Raw genomic sequence first — 20,474 nt, 5'->3', positions numbered from 1 at the left:
TCAGTGTCGCTTAGATCTACTTAAACATAGTGGTGAGAAATATATTTTGAGAGAGAGAGAGAGAGAGAGAGAGAGAGAGAGAGAGAGAGAGAGAGAGAATGAACGAGATGAGGCACTTATATACATAAAAAGTGGGTAGTATGTGTTAAGATAACGAGTGCTCAGATAATAAAGTATACGGCGGTATCATATCTTATCTGAGACTACACCGTCGATATTGGAAAGTGTACCTTTTGTACGACTTTCCGAAAGGTGTGGACGCTTCACCGCTCTTTTTAGTTTTACGGCAACTATGAACGTTATATCCGACTCCTTGTTTCTCGCATCGAATTTTCACAATTTGACTGGGTGAAAGAATATGTGCTTGACTATTTTTTCAAATTACAAGTTGTGTTGTTTAAAGTACAAAATTAGAAAATAATAAAAGCAAGAATGAAGAAAGTTACGAGTAATTTAGTGCTGCTACCCATTAGTTTATTAATCTGTATTTTTGGTAAGTAATATGACATTAATGATTTTTTGGTTCCTCAACTTTTAAAATACATCTCTATAATAATTCGAATCAATAGAGTGATTGTTCAAAGGTAAATTATAAAATTCATCTCGTGGGTGGGCATACTATTTCCTAAATAAATAAATCTGAATAAATAAGAATTTTTAATGGCATAAATTTATTATTTAAAACTATTAAATAGAACGACAATAAACAAAATCATTTTATTATTAATTACGTCGATATATTGTAGCGCTATAGTTGAAAATGATAATTTTTATAACTGGCAAAACTTTGAAGTAGTTTATGAAATTTATATATAACACCATAATTAATAGAATACATAATTTATGATATTTTGAAAAATAAAAACATGAATTTCAATAGTAAAAATATATTACTTTTTTACATTGATGATTTTAATCATCAAATTTTAGAGTATATTATGTCAACTAATGAAATAATATCTTGAAAATGAGAAAATTAAGAATTTATGATAAGTATATATTCATATATATATAAATAAAAAATAAATATATATTTATATATATATATATATATATATATATATATATATATATATATATATATATATATATTGGCAGTACAAATTAAAATTAATATATTTTTGCAACTCTATACGACCTCTAAATTATTCGATATTTATAATAACGTATAATGATAAATTTAATTAATTTTATTTTCTCATTTTTATTAGGCAATTATTTTTCTGACAAAAAAAAAAAAAAAAAAAAATAAAAAAGATATACAAGAAGCTTAGTAATAATCTCTAATCATTTATATTTATAAGCATTTTCTAAATTATTAGGTCACAAAATTAAACTATAATAATAATAATTATAATAATAATAATAATCAAATACAAATGCAGTATAGGAATGAGATTATAAATCAACGCTACAAAATAAGAATATAATTTAAATTTGCACAGAAGCTAATCGGATTATTCCATTATTAATAAATATTAATGTAATATTAAAGTAATTATATAAGGAATAGGGAACTAATAACGAATAATTGTCATGCAGTTGAATATGATTAAAGGCGCTCTATCTACATCGCTATTATGAAAATATTAATTGAATATTGATTACGCAGTTGGTATTAAATGTCAAGAAAATGCAATGAAGAATTTATCTCCATCATTAATCGAGTGTTATGATGGTGACACATACAAAAAATGGAATTTACTACCACATAACATTGATACGCTCGTTGCCATCTTGCGAAAAATAGAGGATTTTCCTGGGCTAAATATGGACTTGCGTATTTTGTTGTCCACGCTTTTACATCGGTAAGTTATATCATTGTCTTTTGTTGTTTTTTGTTTTGTTGTTTTTTTTTTTTTTTTTTTTTTTTTTTCTTTGTTATTTTGATAAAGATTACGAAAAATTTAGATTATCCGCTTACATGTCGTGACGTTGCCCATTAAAAGTAATGATATTTATTATACCTTTACGAATGTTATCATCGGGTTATTATCAATGTAATTAGATCAATTATTAATTATTCAACTTTTAACATACGTATGTTTGAGAAGTATGAACATTGCCCATCGGATATGTTTCTTTTTTTCTTTTTTTTTTATTTTTTTTTTTTCAATAGTATAAAAAGAAAGAATGAAAAACATGATAATATTTTGTACGGCATTTAATTCTCTCGTTTAACTGCGGTATTCAAACTATTTGACGTTGATAAAATTTATAAGTCTATTTTTCAATAAAAACATAATTGAAATAACTTGACATTAAATGTTCAAAAGCTGAAAGAAATAAGCATCGATTGTTCAAAATTCTACGTTATAAATTGTCATGACAGAAAGGGCGCGGATTGAGTATCGGAATGAAATGGCAATGAAACGTTAGAATACAGTTTTTCAGTTGCATTAATGAATAAATGCCGGAAATTGAATTGAGAGGAAAAATAATATTAATCGAATGGTCTTCTATGTCCGATGTTAAATAACAGTTTTCGGCAAGATGGTATTGTCAAGAACCCAAAAGTTAAGGCACAGGTAGGTGTAATGCCTTACGCGCCACTTGGACAGCAATTCTTTCGTCATGCGCAAACTCTTCGCGTCATCCCCGGAAGTGCTGTCAATTTCCCGAATGATAGTATCTCGGCACTTGAACGGGTAAGCCGATTGTTTATCTTATTAATAATCGCTCGTTTCTTTTTTCAAAAAAGTATAATTACCAATCGATACGAATGATAAATGTGGGCTAGGAATGCGCTGATTACTCATGAGTTTAAATTGAAAATATCAATGCACGGACATTGTTTTTAATAAAAAAAAAAAAAAAAGAAAGGAAAAAATGAATGAAAAGAAGAAGAGAAAGAAAAACAAAAGGAAGCGATTTCGAGTGATTAAATTTTAAATTTATATAAAACCGTAATATGTCATGATTTATATATTTTCACATCGTTTACCATTAGAGACCTTGAAAATTTCATAATTCTTCGTTCAATCTTAAAACGGCCAATGATTAATAAATTTTATTCTACTTTTTGATTTATTAAATTCGAATGATGAATAATATGTTTTATTTGCTACTGGCAACCTAAATATCAATAAGCTCTTATTCAATTATTAATATTATTCATTTTGTCTTACGTTTTAGTGTACCTTACATTCTATGCTGTCAAGTAGCATCGACATTTTTGAAAGAGGGGATGAAAGCAGGGTTTGCAAATTTTCTAATTATGGCTACCAAAGATATAGTAGAAGTACCAGTCAGCATAAAGGCGTGAAGAGCGACGTTGAAACACTTTCACCAGAACAATTGTTAGTTCGTTATAAATACGATAATCACATTATTATTACTCCTATTGCAAATGGCTACTAATTTAACTTCAAACATAATGCTTCTATTTTAATATTCACATCAATACGATGCTTGAAATAATTTTTCCAATTATCTATTAAAATTTATTGCTTTATAAGGGAGCATAAAAAATTTCTCTGAACATGATTGTTAGAAAAAAGACGTACATTTATTTATGTCTTCTAATATTCAATATTAAATGGATATTATTCATAAAAATTATTATTAGCATTAAGAATTGTTAATTATTGATTTGATTGAAAAATAAGTATTTATAAGTAAGAATTTATTTACTCTATTATGTATTTATATAGTTATTTAGTTATTTGTACTAATTTATATCAAAGAATTGTTACAATTCAAATTTTCGATACATTAAATATACGAAGTCGTAATATTAAATTTTAATATTATACAAAAAAAAAAATTTTTGCATTAACGGCACTGATAATAATTATTTGTTGAACCTCGATATACAAAAATCTATAAATCTTCAATCTATAAATGCCATCGCCATATTTTCTATTACGATTCCTGTCAGAAAATATTAAGTTTACTGTTAAACAATTAAAAGATATTCACCATATAAATACATAATGAACATTTTTTTTTTTTTTTTTTTTTTTTTTTTTTTTTTAATTGCATTATACTCACATAAATATTCACATAAAATATTCAAAACAATGTACATGAGATAAAATTTCATGAATTGGATTATTTAACATTAAATTTTATTATTCTAATATTTATTATAGAACATATTAAATACATATATATAGAACTAAATTTTATGAATAAATAATCAAGATCTTACGGTATTAAGCACTTGTTATTGTCAGGCTATAAGAGCGATAATAATGTCGATAATAATATCAATTATGATAATAATAATGGGCATATAAATTTAGAGAAATACTAAGTAAAACCGAGGGTGGAGTCGATCCAAATTTCTTATATCCGCCATTGCCTCCCAATCACCCAAATAGCGCACGACTCACAAACTTGCCACCACGTAGTCGTTGTCCCATAGAGAATGGCATCGTCCGAACACCGTGAGTATAAAATTCAAATTGTAACTAATACCATTTCTGATTAAATAAAAAAAAAAAAAAAACAAAAAAATCAATCTACAGATACGGTACAATTTCTGCCGGTTTGGTACTGGCTGGAATAGCGGCAGGATTAGAGCCACAGATGATAAGAGTAAATGATCTAATAAAACAACGTGACGATCCACAAGTGCTTAACTCACTGTCGGAAGTAAACTTGGATAACAAGTTTTTTGGAACATTGGCTGGTACGTGTCTAACACATTATGTATAATTATTTACAATTGGATTATTTGTCTTGTACGATAAATCTTTTAATTTGGCATGAACATTTGGGAATGGATGTGTTCATTGAGTTGTATTTATTTTTAATTTGAGTTGTATATTTTTTTTTTTTAATGATGACTAGAAAAAATACATAGATTATAAATCCAAGAAATTGAAGGCTTTATAGTATGTAAATATTTATATCGTACCCCATCAATCCATTATCTTGCTAGTAGAAAGGCATCGCTCACTATATATAAAACTTCTGGCTGCACAATGATATTTTTGTAATGACACAGGTGATCTAGCCGAAGTAGCTTTAATTCAAGGCCCGCAGCAGAGTGATCACTTCAATCTTGGGGTGGATGGAAATTGGAACTCAACCACTCAACCGCGCTATTATTTTCTAAATGCAAATGAAAACCTGCAGATGACAGCCGCGGAGCTACGTGGCGGCATTGACGGCCTCGTCCTCGCGAGTCAAGTGCCCATTCACTATTCCAGATTTGGGAATCTAAAGTTATCGCAAATTTTCGACATGTACTACAGCAACAAGGGATTTTTCGATCCTAATAACCGCGCCTGCGACAGGCGCACACATCTACCAAACGTTGCTCCTATAAATACACTGACATCTCAGGTAAATCGCTAATCGTGCAGCTCGTCAATCGGATAAAACAATCGTAACGAACTTAAATTTCACAAATGAGATATTAATTTGAAAAAAAAAATGATACGTACATATCATTATATAATTTATAATAATAATAATAATAATAATAATAATAATAATAATAATAATAAGTTATTTATCGTATTTGATAAATATTTCTCAATTTTTAGACATATAGTGCAGCCGTCATTTTGAGTACTGAAATAGCAAAGGCAACATTTTTCTTAAAATCTATTGAAAAATTTTCTACGCAAGCTGTAAAAGATTTTTCAACATTTATAAGTAAGTATGATCAAATGTTAATTGTTAAATAGCGTTGCTTCCCATAAGGATCTTTATAAAAAATTTAATAAATAAACGAATAAAAAATATTTAAGTACCATTCACGTGAAAGCGTTCGAATTAATCAATCATCGTTTAGTTTTGTTAAATGTCATATTCTATTAATAAATGCTATATTGATGTTTGAAAGATCATGCCTTGATAATAAAAATCCAGTAATAATTTTTTTTTTTTCTAACATATATCTCATAAAATCCAAGCTTTCATTATATTTAAATATTTATTGCGGTAATAAATTTATAATCTTTATCAATTATTGTAAGAGAACGCAAGTAAGAAAATAATATGGTAGAATTATCAGTTATACAAATAGAAAAATTAAATGGTGGTAAAATTATAAATATTTAACTATATTTAGCAAATATATAAAATTGTCTTAGATACAAGGATTCGATAAAACAAGTGAAATATATATATATATATATATATATATATATATACATTATACATAATATATATTAATTCTTCAAATAAAATTTATACAAATGATTCAAAGAATTATCCTCGTTCATAGGTAAAAAAATTGAAAAAAAAAGCAAATATAATCATAGATATAATACAATTATTTCATCGAGATTGAGTTTACTTATTATAAAAATTAATTATCGATATTTGATTATTAAGATTTATTTAAATTTATTCAAATATTTAATTATTTTCGCCACAAAATAATGATAAATTTTTGTTAATTTTCTTTTATTTCTGACAATTACATTTATAAATCGAATAATTTGCTTATTATTTCACTTCATTTACTTGCATGCTTTTTATTAGTACATTATTTAATTTGTTATTGATAATTTATTATTATATTATATTTAAAACATTAAATGTTGAAATTATTATGTATTTTATTTTTACTGAAAGCAAAAGGGTTTTTCAATATTTATAGAGGGAACTTTCATAATTTTTTATTTAATTAAAATTGAAATTTCAATAATTGTATTATTAATATATTATATTATTTATTATTCCTTCAATTGGTTTTATTGCTTTTCTGCATTTAATATTTACAGATTTAATATTTTTCGTAAACGACGTTGAAAAACAAAATTGTATAGCTTTTATTAATATTATTATTGTGATTAATAGTTTCATGGTCTTTAATAAATTATTTTATTTTTTATGTATTTATGTGTATAAACTAAATTAAAGCATAAAAATACATAAATCATAATATATATTAACGAATAACAATAATCTTATCAATTCAACATAGTTGAACACATATTTGAATAAAAGTAAATTTTAACGACCGTAGTTGGAAGGATATACATATAAAAAAATAAAAAAAAAAAAAAAAAAAAAAAAAAAAAAAAAAAAAAAACTGTCCAATAAATTTCTTTACAAAATTAAAGTAAGTTAAAACTTTTTCAAAATGAATTTTATATTATAATTGATACTTCTGTAAAGCTTATTATTATATATATTTATTTTTTGCTGAATAAGGTAATATAATTATATCGATAGTATAATTAATTTAATATTTTTATTACGATTGAATTGATAGTGTACTTTTATTATATAAAAATTAGTAATATTCTTAACTCTAAATATTGAATTTTGTTTTTTATTTTAATTTTAATAAAAAATTATATGTTTTTTTTTTAGCAACAATGAATAATGATATGATTTGCAACAATACACATGGAGCTTTGGGAATGATCGATGAACCGGCAGTCGATTTAACAATTATTCTTGATACAACTTGGCCTTTTGATGTAATTCAACAAATCCTTGGGTAAATATTTTCATTATTCTATCCTTTAAAGCAAATACTCGTTCGTATAAATGATGTCTAAACAAAATATAAATAATTGCTGAAAGCTCAAATAAAATAAAAAAATTAAATTAATGATGACAATTAAAAAATTTTTTTACATTTTAGGCAGTTGCTGGAAAATCTTGATATAAGCAAATATAATAGTAATTTCACGATCATAAATGCCCATGATGGGACAAGTATAAGCAACTCGAGTAATAGTATTCTAGATTTTCACATCTTCAATTCGTCAAACTACGAAACATGTAACATCATTTTCATAGTATTTATCTTCAATTTAGCATATTAATATTAATATCAATATACGCGATATTCTAGACGCGAAAGGATTCGATTTACCAAGAGCATTTGAAAGGCTAAGGAGTTTACAAATAAAGAAGCTTAATGACGAGCAGCGATTAGGTTGGGCTGGAGGAAAATCCGACGTTGTGCTGATCATACCTTACCAAAGCAGCATTTCTCAAAGCGATAAGGAGTTCTGCTATGAAGCATTAAAAATTATGAGAGAAGAGGTTCCTGGTAAAGTATTTGTATTGAAAATTAGTATTACTCCGGTACGACAGATAATTTAAGAATAAAAATTCTAAAACTACTAGTTCTAATATATATATATATATATATATATAAATATTTTTTTACATAATTATCGTTCTTTTAAATTAATTTTACGATCAAAATGAGTTATTCGTGTTCTAAATGTTTTTGTAAATTCATAAAAATTTTAATTACATATCAGTTATATCTATTGTGTAATATAATAATATTTTGTTGATTCGAATGTATTTATTTAATAGAGAATTTAATAATTTATTTCACACGGGTGAACCTCCTCGCATATACCTACTCACATTAAAAAATTTAGTCTCTTCTCAAATTAAGCCTCCTTAATAATTTGTTATTGCCAATTAAACATATTTTATAGATTTATAGATAAAAAAACAATTGCTTAAAAATTTCTATAAAAATTTGATTAACAATATATATATATATATAATAAATTATTGAAATAATATATCTAATATTGTAAAAAAGGGGTTAAATGAAAAATTTAAAAGCTTATTTTAATCTTCTGTTTGTGTGTAAATCGCTTCTTTTACAAAACTCAAATATAGCGTAAATCACTTAATCAAATACTAACTGAATTCATAATCATAATTATAAGATTGAAATAGCAACTTTAACTTTTAACGTTCAAACTTCACGCATGATTTTAATAATTTATTTAATATAAAGCCATAATTTTTTTTTTTTTTTACTGACATTATACAATCTTTTTTAAACAACAAAAATTTTGGTTATAAAATTTACAGATTCGGTCATTCTATTTCTAACTTATGGTCCAAAAGATCGATGGTCTGATTTGGTATTAAATCCGGACACCGATGTTATTTCTATAAGTGTAAGTGAAATTGCAGATTCTTACTCATCGATTGATGCATTGCCATCGAGAATTAAACAAGGTGAATATTACATACAAATGATACTTTTTATTCAAAAATTTGTACTTTCAATCCAATTGTTTTACCTGTAATTAAAAAAGTTTGCAAGTTTATTGACATTTATTAAAAATACTATTTAAAGTTCCGAGGCGTCTTATAAATTCACAATGTGGAGCAAATTATGAACAAATTGGAACATCGCGACCCATGATAAATGTTATTGGATCACGCGGTATAGCCTACTATAGGATCCATCCAAATTACTTCTCTAGTGATGATACGGAAAATCTTCCCAAAGTGAAAGTGAGTACTTTAATTTTAATAACGAATAAATTATTATCACGTACTTGTACATATATATATATCAGTTAAGTAAAAGTACTATCATCCAAAATTTGATAATATTTCATTCTTACATATATTTCTTTTTAGATTCAAGGATTAAATGGAGCTTCTTTGAAGATATGCGTGTCAAGAGAACTTCAAAATACAAAGGAAAATGTCCCTACTACTACTTCTACGAGCTGCACTACAATCACGAGTAATACTTATACATTATCCATGACTTGCGAAGGTGCTAGTTACCTACACCAATGTAAACCGTATTACATATCTATAAGTTCGAATTCAACCAACACTGGACCATATACTTGTACAGGTAATTCAGAAATAATAAATGTTATACGAATTTTTTCGAAAGGCTTGTCTTAAATTTGTTAACTAATATGATGAAGTACAAAATTAATTTTTATCATACGTGTGTATTAGACGGTGTGATTTAGGAACTTGAATTTAAATATTGCTAGCAGTCCTAGAGAATTAACAGGGATTTAATTTGTTTCAGATACAAAAATATGCCGATATCCAGACAGCATAAAGTACACAGTTTCTTATGAGAATCTTCAATGTAAAAGTGGAGCCAGTTCGTTGTCTATTATTCCTGTATTAATACTATCGCTCATCTACTTTTTATAGAAAATCATGTATTTTTTTTTTTAGGCATGCAATATGCAACATAAACATAACAAAGACTCTTTCATAACATTAAACGTACATTTTTTAAAAGAAACTCTTATCAAATATATTTAAGTTTTAAATCTATATGTACAAATTTCATATATTTTAATAATTTTTATAGAAGTAACTATAATAATGTATAAATAATTATTTAATTTTATCATAGTTACAAAAATAATTTTTTATTTACTTAAATAAACGGCTTACAAATAGACACCGTGTGATCAACTCCACATGCTACTTTTTTAATTTTTGCTCCAACTGAAACCTAATGAAAATATATTGCCGTTAAATTAATGATTGTGCAAAATTTGATATGACGTAAGAATGTTTATGTCGTTAAAGGATTAAATTTACTTTTAGCGGGAAAAATTGATCTTTCCGATGACCAAGTCCGAGTGCTCCAAATTTATTTCGTCCCCACATGTATAACTGTCCATCGGCAGTTAATGCTCCCAAATGACTGATGCCACAAAATATTTTAGCAACCTGTATTTAAAAAAAAAAAAAAAAAATTTCTTTCAAAATACACATACTGCATGTATAAATAAAATTATGTTACAATAATTATGTTTTATATATTATAAAATATTTTAACTAAAATCTGTTATTTTATAAGCATGTATTGCCTTTAACTACAAAAATACGCCAATTTCGCAGCGAAATTTACATTTAAATATACATTATTAAATATTATATTATTATATTGTTATAAAGAATCTGTTCGCTAATTGAATGTTTATAATGTTAAAAATTTCACGATATTATTAAGAAAAAACAATATATTAAATATCACTAATTGAAATGAATTTATCAATATTAAATATACTTTATTTAAAATTTTTTTTATATATTAAAAATTGCATTAAATAATAAACATATTAAAAAATAATAATAATTTTATACAATATTGATCTACAATTTATACACTTCAATTCATTAATAATTGTATTCAAATATCTTGTTGTCTCTCATATATAATATAGTCTGGAAGAAAATGTTAAATCACCTCAAACATCTAACATTTCATCCGTGCAAAATAAATCTTATTAGCAATGTTAATAAATACAATTTATTATAAATAATTATAAATGTATAGCATTTATATTATAAAATTCTCTTACGCTAGTGTTTGGGTCAGAAATATTGGTACCAAATAGTATGCTTGGAATAGAAGTGGGTTCTGTAACTCTCTGAGCCTCTGGACCTAAACCAAGAATTCCAAATCCCCATACATAAACAATTCCACTACCTACAAAAAATGTATACATTTGAAAGTAAATGTTTAAATAGAAATTGAAATAGAATGATTTGAATTGTGTTTATAATATTGTATAAAGATATGCATTTTAAATGCAAGGTATAACCTCATTTTATTTGTTCGAAATCAAAGAAAAGTTAATCCATCGACATAATAGGTATAGCACAAAATATCTTATTTGCTTATTGTCTAAACGAATTTTAAATAAAAGTATTCCATATATATGGAAAAATTAATTATAAAATTAGATTGCTTAATTTTCTGAAATATAATAAATTAAAAATTAAAATGACTTACTGTTTAAAACCATACAAAAACTTCCACCAGCGGCTATATCTACAATGTGTCCAAGTTTTTCATAAATTTTTAATTCGGTCGCTACATTCACTTGCTGATTATCCTTGCATGTTGGTATTTGCCCATATTCGCTATTACCCCATGCGAATACTTTACCATTGTCTGGAAAATACAAAGAATATTTTCAAAATATTAATATGTTTAGATGTTTATAAATTTACAATATCAATAAATATTCAAAGAATAATTTTGCATCTTTGAATGCCGACAAACCTGAAAGTGCAAGAACACAATCAGCGGTGCATGAAACTTTGACAATCTTTTGACCAACTAAATCCCCTTTGACTAATTCAGGCTTGTACTGATTATGATAATGTGCAAGACCCGTTTGCCCATCGGCGCCCCAGCCAAATGTGTAAACTTCTCCATTCTCGGTCAAAAGTATGCTTGAATTTAAATATATACGTAAAATATATTACTTTTATTAATGTTTATTAATACTATGTTAATTCATAAATAATAAAATTAATTAATTGATTAACTAATTTGTCATTTCTCTGTCATTTGACTTTTATTTAAGCAACTAAATTTAAATTTAATTTATATTCAAATAAAATAATGTATTATTAATATTGACATTAGTTTTTATTTAAATTAAATTACCTATGATCTTGACCAGCAGTCACAGCAGTAATTTTTGCCCCTTCTACATTTGGTATACAATGAACGACTTTACTTTTTACATAATTTTCGTTACCAATAATTGGCCTACCGCATTGGCCATAGCCATTATTTCCTAAAGTAAAAAGTCCTTCGTCGGTTAAAATAAGCAAATGTGCTCGACCGGCAGCCAGTCCTAGGACCTTAGTTGTTTTTTCTTTCAAAGGTATATAAATTGGCCTTGGTTCCTTAATAATTGGAATTTTTAATTTTTCATCTAATGGATGATACCCTGTGATTTTAAATTAGAAATAAAAAAATTAATAAAATAAATAGATCGCTATCATAAAATAAATATTAATAATCCAAATCATTAGTTAATACCATACCAAGCTGAGAGTCTGAATTTATACCGCTTCCATATAGAATTTTATTATCTTTCGACTGAACTGCATATACTGTAAATCCATAACCACATGTAATATCAAGTATTTTATGATATTCTGCAAATGATAATCGATGAGGAGTTCCAATAAAAGCAACACCTTCCTCTCCGAATGAAACTTTTTTTATAGTTCCAAGAGCTCCATGTTCTTGTAAACCCCAAACATATACTCTGCAATCTCCTTTACTTACAGGATATTTAAATACTGAAAGAAAAAAAACATAAAAATATCACTTTGACACAATGTATTTAATATATTATCTGCTATTCTACATATTAAATTTATATTCGCTATTACAATAAAATAAGTAATTCAAATATAATTTGAAAACAATACCATTTTGCTATGATTCTATAATATTTATTATGAATTACAATTATTTGAATAAATAGTGGAATATCGTCGCGTTAATATGTAAAAAATTATCTCTAAAGACATCAATTATTTTCTTAATATAAGTACAACAAATAATCATTTATTTACTTGGCATAGTTTTCAATCTCACATTTTTTGAAAATTTAGGTTTAGATTTTTTAAGATATTCTTTAGCATTGCGTTTATTGACGTTGGTAGCTAAGTTTCGAACTACGTTAAACATAATAAAATTTATTTCTACAACAAAAAGACAATTAATATTTAAAAATTAAAAATTAAAATCCCCTTAATTCTCCTGTAAACAAAGTTAACAACACTTCATGATAAACTACATAAAATTTTGAAAAAGTTATTTTCATTTACAATATATTACTAGCGTGATTTTTTAAAGTTTGCATTCATAATATTCTAGGAACATTTTACTACGGCAAGCAATATTTCTAGAAAAAACTTCACATACTATTGGATAACTATAAAAAAATTTTTTGTTCAACTCAATATCAATGTATTGTGTTGTAAAATATTGAAGATTCAACAAAAAAAGGATAAACATTTGTATAATTATTTATTTACAAATAAAATATTATACGTAATTCTGATCTTCAAAATTGTAATAATGATATTTATGCCATAGAGCTATCCTAAACATAAATTTGAATAATTAATAAAGTATAAACAAAAATTTAGCACAAATTCTTATTGTATTGATTCAATTTTATGAAAAAATAAATATCTTAACATATTTATCTATTAAAATCATATAACACCTGCATTCAATTTTTCAATAATAAAAAGTTTTAAAATAGTAATTTTTATTCAAACGAATAACTATTGTAACGTAACTATTTTCTTTTAAAATCTTATTTCGTTATTACAAAAATAAGAATAAATTTTAAGAATAAATAATAATGATTACTTTATATATAGATTACATCAAGTGTATTATACCAATATTAAATTATAGTTTTAATTTGTTTCATATATGGATTAAAAAAAAAAAAAAAAAAAAAAATTAAACGAATTAAACGAATTAAACGTTAATTAAACGCATATCTGTATGATTGAAAATTATATATACAAAAAATTATAAGTAATTGAAATATTAAAAACACGACATTCAAGAATATTTAAACAATACTTTTAATGTTATTTGTTCTTGTTAATTTATTCAGGATTCTTTTTTAAAAAATGACTTGCCAAACTGACTCTAATAAAAATTATAATCTAAAATCAGATACATTTCAACTTTGCATAATTAATTCATACATTGTAAAGTATAAGCTTATTAATGTAATGCACTTTTATATTAATATATTATTAGCTCGTATTTTTAGACTTTTTGTTCACATAGAACATAAACATTAAATAAATTTTTAAATATATTTTAAATCTTTAATGTAAAACGAATGTATTAAGATTTTTTATTATTTTATTTTATTTATAATTCAAAATTGAAATATATGTTAATTATCAATTAAATATTTTATTAATTTAATAAATAAGTAAAGTAAAAAGAAATCATATCAAAATCATTAAAAATAGAAAAATCATTTTGAAAGGAAATAAACTTTTCTTTTTTCATTACCAAAGCATACTTTGATATTGTACCAAAATACCTATTTCACATTGTATTTTTAACATATAAAAAAAGCAAATATAATATAACAATATAGTGTAACAAGATTAAACTTTGTATCTGTGATATTTGTTTATTCACATTTTAAATATTTACATATAAATTATAGTAGAAATATTAACTAATTAAAAGATAATTTCGCTTTATATATATATTTCAATTTTGCATTTATAGTCTATTTAAATATCATGTACAAATATAAAACTAAATTTTATTTATAATAATAATGTTATACAAAAATATTTAAAGAAATATAAAAATCACCAAACAATATTATACATATATTATCGCACGATTAATAAATTTAGAATGTTTATAAAAATTACGTTATATTATAATTATATTATGTAAAAATTATATTAATATGCTATCATTTTTTATGCTAATCAATGGATAAGTGATTTTTACATTCTTTACATACTAAATTAATAATTTTACAGTGTTCAATTAACACAAGAAATAAGGATATAACAAAGCTTAATTCAATACATAACAATAATAAAATTAAAAACTAATAATCATTTTTTCTATATTTAGTGAAGGAAAACATTTTTTTACACATTATTCTTATTCAATGAATATAAGAACAAAATTATTACATTTTCCGATTAAACAAAAATATTTCACTATATTTATCTGTACAATGTAAATTTATATATTTTACAACGTATTTATTTATCAGTCGATCAATGCACTCATACATCAAATATTCATCAATGACTTATTATCTATTTATAAAATCAACTTTCACCACCTCTTTTCATTATCGAAATGAATGCTCAGTGACTTCTGGTCTTTTTTATTATATGTAAAATATTTTTTATTCTATATTTTATATGGAATATAAAATAAATTACTTGACATACTTATTTGTAAATTATAAAAATGAAAATGAACCAGAAATTTTTACTATTTTATATCTATAAATAATATCCATCACATTTACTTTTAAAAATTTCACTTTCTGATATAAAATTATCAATTTTACAGGTTTCTGTAATCTTTTTTTTTAACAAATTCAATATTTTTAAGTCAAATTTCTATTCATCATTTTTTAATTTATACATCAGTGTGTACACACCTACTCATACATCCATACACACATACATACATGCATGCATGCATACATATATATATATATATATATATATATACACATATGTAAAACAATGGAATCATTCGGAATATAATTACAACTAATATATATCTTATAAAAAATTATATTTAATAGGAAAACTTTAAGTTTTAATATTCTACTTTTTCAAGTGGTAGTAATATATAAAAAGTTCAAAAATATTACAAAGCAAGATGTATTTCTTAATACTTGTACATAATAACACGAGGTTTTAAAGATAATCAAATTTTCATTATTACTTAGCAATTGTACACAAACTGATAATTCAAAAATTTACTAAAAGATGCATTTATTTACATTTTTATTATTCAAACTTATTTAAATCTATTGAATTATAGTAAAATATTAGAAAACAAAATTACTTTTTATATTCCAAATAAAAATTCGCACACGCATACACGCACGCAGACATGTATCTATATATCTATATATATATATATATATTATTATTTTTTAAATGTATTTCTTTCAAAATTTGTCGTGAATATAATCAAATTTTGTACTTAAGAAACGTTAGAAATAATATAATTGAATATATTAACATATAATACGAGTGACTTTCAGGAGTTCCGTAAAACTACTAATTTATTAATTCTCAAAAATTATATCGAATGCTAATGATCAGTCAATGCTGTATGAATTGATATACAGTATATAAAAATGGAAGAGTACATTTTCATATTAATTGAATCATAAGCTTTATAATACATAATAATAATAATAATTATTATTGTTAATAATTTCGTAAAATTATAAAATAGTCGATACGTTTAAATAGTTTCTAATGATTTTATGAATTAATCTGATATTATTGTAAATCTAAATTAAAAGATATTTTATTGGTAGATAATTGGTTGTATTACTTGTTTGCAAATTTGCAATGCAAAATTTATAATAAATGTGTGTAAGAAATTAATTTACGATCGACTGTAATACATAATCCATAATACATTAATTTGGTTTTATGAAAATATCAAATATTACAATGTCATTAAATTGTCATTGAAAGTTGTCAAAAAATTGGTCAAACCTTATTTGCCTTGAAATAAAATTTCTCGATTTTTTTGTAAATATAAATTATTATATTTCGAATTATAAAGTTAATCAAATTTTCTAACTTTTTTACATTAATTCAGTGTTGCTCAAATAAATTTACATCATTAAAAAACAAAACAAAACAAAAAAGACTAAAAAAAAACAAGCAACGTATTGCATAATAGTAAATAAACTATACAATTGTATAAAAAAAAATGATGTCAAAATTATAACACAGTTTTTCAAAAGTTTTAATAAATCATCTCTTATCATTTATTAAATTATATATTCTTTTAATATTCTCAATAACTTTTCTTTGTTTATGGTCTATCATAGGAGGATTATAAAGAATCATGTTTTTCTATTTATTAAAGCAACACCTCTATATTAGCAAAAATTCACATAATTCCGTTTTTCATAATTTCGTCAACTGCAAAAACAAAAAAAAAAAACAAAAAAAAACAAAAAAAAAAAATAAAAAAAAAACTAAATATTCAATCCAAAAAAATGCATTTTTCATACGATCGTTGTTTAATTCATACATAAAATGAATAATCTTCTTAAAACTGTTCCCTCGAAATGGAAAATTAACCAGTCTATATGAGTATACGTCAGTTTGACCGAGAGTCTCGCTAACAATCCAATTATCTCTCAATTCATCACAGATCTCAATGTTGCCACCCACTTACGCGGTGAAAATTTTCGTCCCTTCGGGAAGTATGACCTCTTCGCCGACATCGGCAAGCGTAACTGTAAGCGGCAATATCAGAGGCATCAGAATTTCCTGATGCGCCATAACATGTTGTTGGCCAAGAGCGCCGTCCGGTCGTGTAATCGTAATGGTTTTAATATTCTGAGGTTTGATTATTTGAGCCTGATCAATGGTAGTCTGATGTAGCCTCTGTGACTGTAGCTGATTCTGTATCTCTTGCTGATCCTGCTCCTGTTGTTCCTGCTCCTGCTGCTCGTTTTGTTCGTGTTGTTCGTGTTGTTCGTGCTCGGTAGCGATGAGCTGCGTGCCAAGCGATGGAGCTCTGGCTTGCAATGCATTCTGCTTGCACCTTTTGCTGTGGGCGTACCTACTACCATTATTATTAAACCTTCTGTCGCAAGTCGGGCAGGCGTACGGTCGCTGCCCGGTGTGTATAAAAACGTGCTCCTTAAGCGATTTAAGTCTTCGAAAGTTCTTCGGACAGTATTTACAATGGTATTTGGCTTCCCCAGTGTGCGTAGTTAAGTGATTGGCCAAAGTATCAGCTCGGGCAAACGCCCTGGAGCAGTATTGACAGATGTAGGGTCGTTCCTGCGTATGCGTCCTCATGTGCATCTTTAAGTAGGCATTCGTTGTGAAGGGCCGTGAGCAAACTTCGCAGACGTAAGGCTTAATGCCATTATGAGCCCGTAAATGCGCTATGAGAGTAGTCGATTGAGTAAAGCTCTTTGAGCATATTTCGCACAAAAATCTTTTCGAGGTATCGGGTTCTTTTGCCTTTTTGAAACTTCTGTCGTGCTTGGTCAAGTGATTGTTTAATTGCTCTTCTTTGATGAATCGCTTTGTACATCGAGGGCATTTGTATGGTTTAATCATGTTATGTTTTGCTACATGAATTTTCAGATGCTCTCGCCTATAAAATTTCTTTGGACATATGTCGCACAGATACTTCTTCCCTTCGTGTACCTATAGTAGTTTGGAAAGAAAATCGTTTTAGATTGGTTAAGTATTTTTGACATAAGATAAGGCGTATACTTTCACTGTAGAAAGAAAATTATAAAAACTTTATATGTCATCCGATTTCAGAAATAATACACATTTTATCAGAAATTTAGATATTTTTGTTAAATTGTAAGAACAGCCATGTCGTTGCCTCTCCGAATTTAAATATAAAAAATAAATAAACAAAAAAAATTTAATTCAATCGTAAATTCCTTTACAATATATATATATATATATATATATATATATATATATATATATTTACCTTGTGCATATTTTCCAAAGAATTCAATCAACGAAAATAAGAAAGAAATACAACATAATAATTATAATATTTGACCAATAATTGGCATTTAGTATAAACGAAAATTGGATAAAACAAATATACTGCATCAAAGTACTAACTTGTATATGCCTTAATAATCCTTTCCTGGATGTGTAACGTTTGTTGCACTCGGTGCATTCAAGGCCGACAATATCCGTTCGCCTTTTACGCGGTGCCTTTTCTTCATTTTTATCCTCGGGTCGCGGTTCGATTTCTCGCAAATCCTCCTCTGTCAATATGCCTTCCGTCACGTGTTTGATCCTATGTTCCCTCAATATTTCATTGTTTTCAAAGCTATCGCCACAGATATTACATTTACGCACTTGATCGGGATTCTTCTCCGAGCACTTATCGTAGTGTGCTTTCAGTTTATCCTTTCGATAAAACTTTACATTGCAGATATCGCACTCGAAGTTCGGCTCCTCGTGCAGCAGTTGATGACGCAGTAAAGACTTCTTCGTGCTGTAGCGCTTCTTACACGTGAGGCACTCATGACTATCCGTGGGCCAATCGAGTCCACTTTCAAAATCGTCATCATCTTCCTCATCGTTATCTTCATTTTCCTGATTCTCTCGATGTTCCTCGACATTTTTTACTTTATCTTGTTTGATTGTACTCTCTTCTTTTACATGCTGTTCCATATGCTTTGTAAGAGCATGTTTAGAGCTGTATTTCTGATTACAAGTCGCGCAGTAAAAATTCATGGAGCAGCGTTGAATCTTTTTCATTGCCTGTGGCACAGATTACAAATATAACAAATATAAAATTAATGCGTAATTCAAAAAATCATCTTAAATCATAAGCTTAATAATGCTATCGGTATACTGATAAACGTTAATGATTAATCTCTTTACTTATAAGTTTATGTATGATCGAAATTTACTTTTCACTTTGTGACAAAAATGTCTATTCAATAATTTCTAATAAAAATAATTCCACGATAAGAATAAATTTACCAGAAATTCTCGAACGAATCTATACTTTGAAACTACATTTTTCCCTAACATTGCCATTATTATTATTATTATTATTATTATTATTATTATTATTATTATTATTATTATTATTATTATTATTATTATTATTATTATTATTATTATTATCATTACTATTACTACTATCTATGATTTAAGATTTTGTTAAATGTTAAAATTGGCTATAGATAGATCTAAATAAACTTCTTACCCTTAGTATCAAGTTGTTAATAAATTATAAAAAAATAAAATAAAAAAATACATGTTTCCTAGAGAAGTAATTTAATTCGACAAAATTTCTAGGATCTTGGGCTACAATACATACATACATACATAAGTGTGTATTAAGCTATAAAAATATTGAGCTATCGTTACCGAATGGTCGTTCTTTGTTGCGCACATTTCAGCCTTGACCTCGTCAAAATCCTTATCCTTTTCTCTGTCTCGCTCATCTTCTTCGAAATCATCGAGACTGAGGTCTGTCTTGATTTGATCGATGATCCTTTGGGCTGCTCTGGCTGCCACCCTCTTTATCCTTTTATTCGGATCGTATTCTTTCCCGTGCAACGTCGTTTTGTGATTAGTTGCTATCACGTGACTCCTCAACGTCAATTCATTGCCGAAAATCTTATTGCATTGTGTGCATCTGAAGTTTTTGTATCGACCGCTGTGTTGTTCCGAGTGACGATGCAGATGGTCTTTCCTGC

The 20,474-nt window shown here is 26.0% G+C and overlaps 3 protein-coding genes across 3 annotated transcripts in view; 1 reads left to right on the top strand and 2 right to left on the bottom strand.

The window, feature by feature from the left end:
• Positions 1–202: 202 nt before the first annotated feature.
• LOC105365272 (uncharacterized) lies at positions 203–9,867 on the top strand. The gene is made up of 15 exons (XM_011503388.1): positions 203–493; positions 1,613–1,808; positions 2,483–2,648; positions 3,136–3,299; positions 4,248–4,391; positions 4,473–4,636; positions 4,955–5,295; positions 5,499–5,610; positions 7,282–7,411; positions 7,559–7,698; positions 7,772–7,972; positions 8,764–8,913; positions 9,035–9,195; positions 9,325–9,550; positions 9,737–9,867. The coding sequence occupies exons 1-15, from the start codon at positions 433–435 to the stop codon at positions 9,865–9,867; spliced, it is 2,487 nt and encodes an 828-aa protein (XP_011501690.1). The 5' UTR covers positions 203–432.
• Positions 9,781–13,252, bottom strand: LOC105365198 (Williams-Beuren syndrome chromosomal region 16 protein homolog). The gene is made up of 9 exons (XM_011503300.1): positions 13,057–13,252; positions 12,517–12,777; positions 12,131–12,419; positions 11,741–11,913; positions 11,468–11,629; positions 11,034–11,161; positions 10,267–10,398; positions 10,100–10,177; positions 9,781–9,857 (listed from the first exon to the last, which is right to left on the bottom strand). The coding sequence occupies exons 1-8, from the start codon at positions 13,169–13,171 to the stop codon at positions 10,100–10,102; spliced, it is 1,338 nt and encodes a 445-aa protein (XP_011501602.1). The 5' UTR covers positions 13,172–13,252; the 3' UTR covers positions 9,781–9,857.
• Positions 13,253–17,333: 4,081 nt separating this feature from the next.
• Positions 17,334–20,474, bottom strand: part of LOC105365197 (zinc finger protein 91-like) — a 7,863-nt gene continuing 4,722 nt past the window's right edge. Inside the window, exons 5-7 of the mRNA XM_011503299.1 lie at positions 20,143–20,474; positions 18,874–19,524; positions 17,334–18,432 (exon numbers count right to left, since the gene is read on the bottom strand). Of these exons, the coding sequence (XP_011501601.1) occupies positions 17,440–18,432; positions 18,874–19,524; positions 20,143–20,474 (1,976 nt within the window). The 3' untranslated portion in view covers positions 17,334–17,439. The remainder of the gene's footprint in view (positions 18,433–18,873; positions 19,525–20,142) is intronic.

Source organism: Ceratosolen solmsi, unplaced genomic scaffold, assembly GCF_000503995.2.
Source record: "Ceratosolen solmsi marchali unplaced genomic scaffold, CerSol_1.0 scaffold63, whole genome shotgun sequence".
In the NCBI taxonomy this organism is placed as follows: domain Eukaryota; kingdom Metazoa; phylum Arthropoda; class Insecta; order Hymenoptera; family Agaonidae; genus Ceratosolen; species Ceratosolen solmsi.
This window is presented reverse-complemented; position numbering and strand designations above follow the sequence as displayed.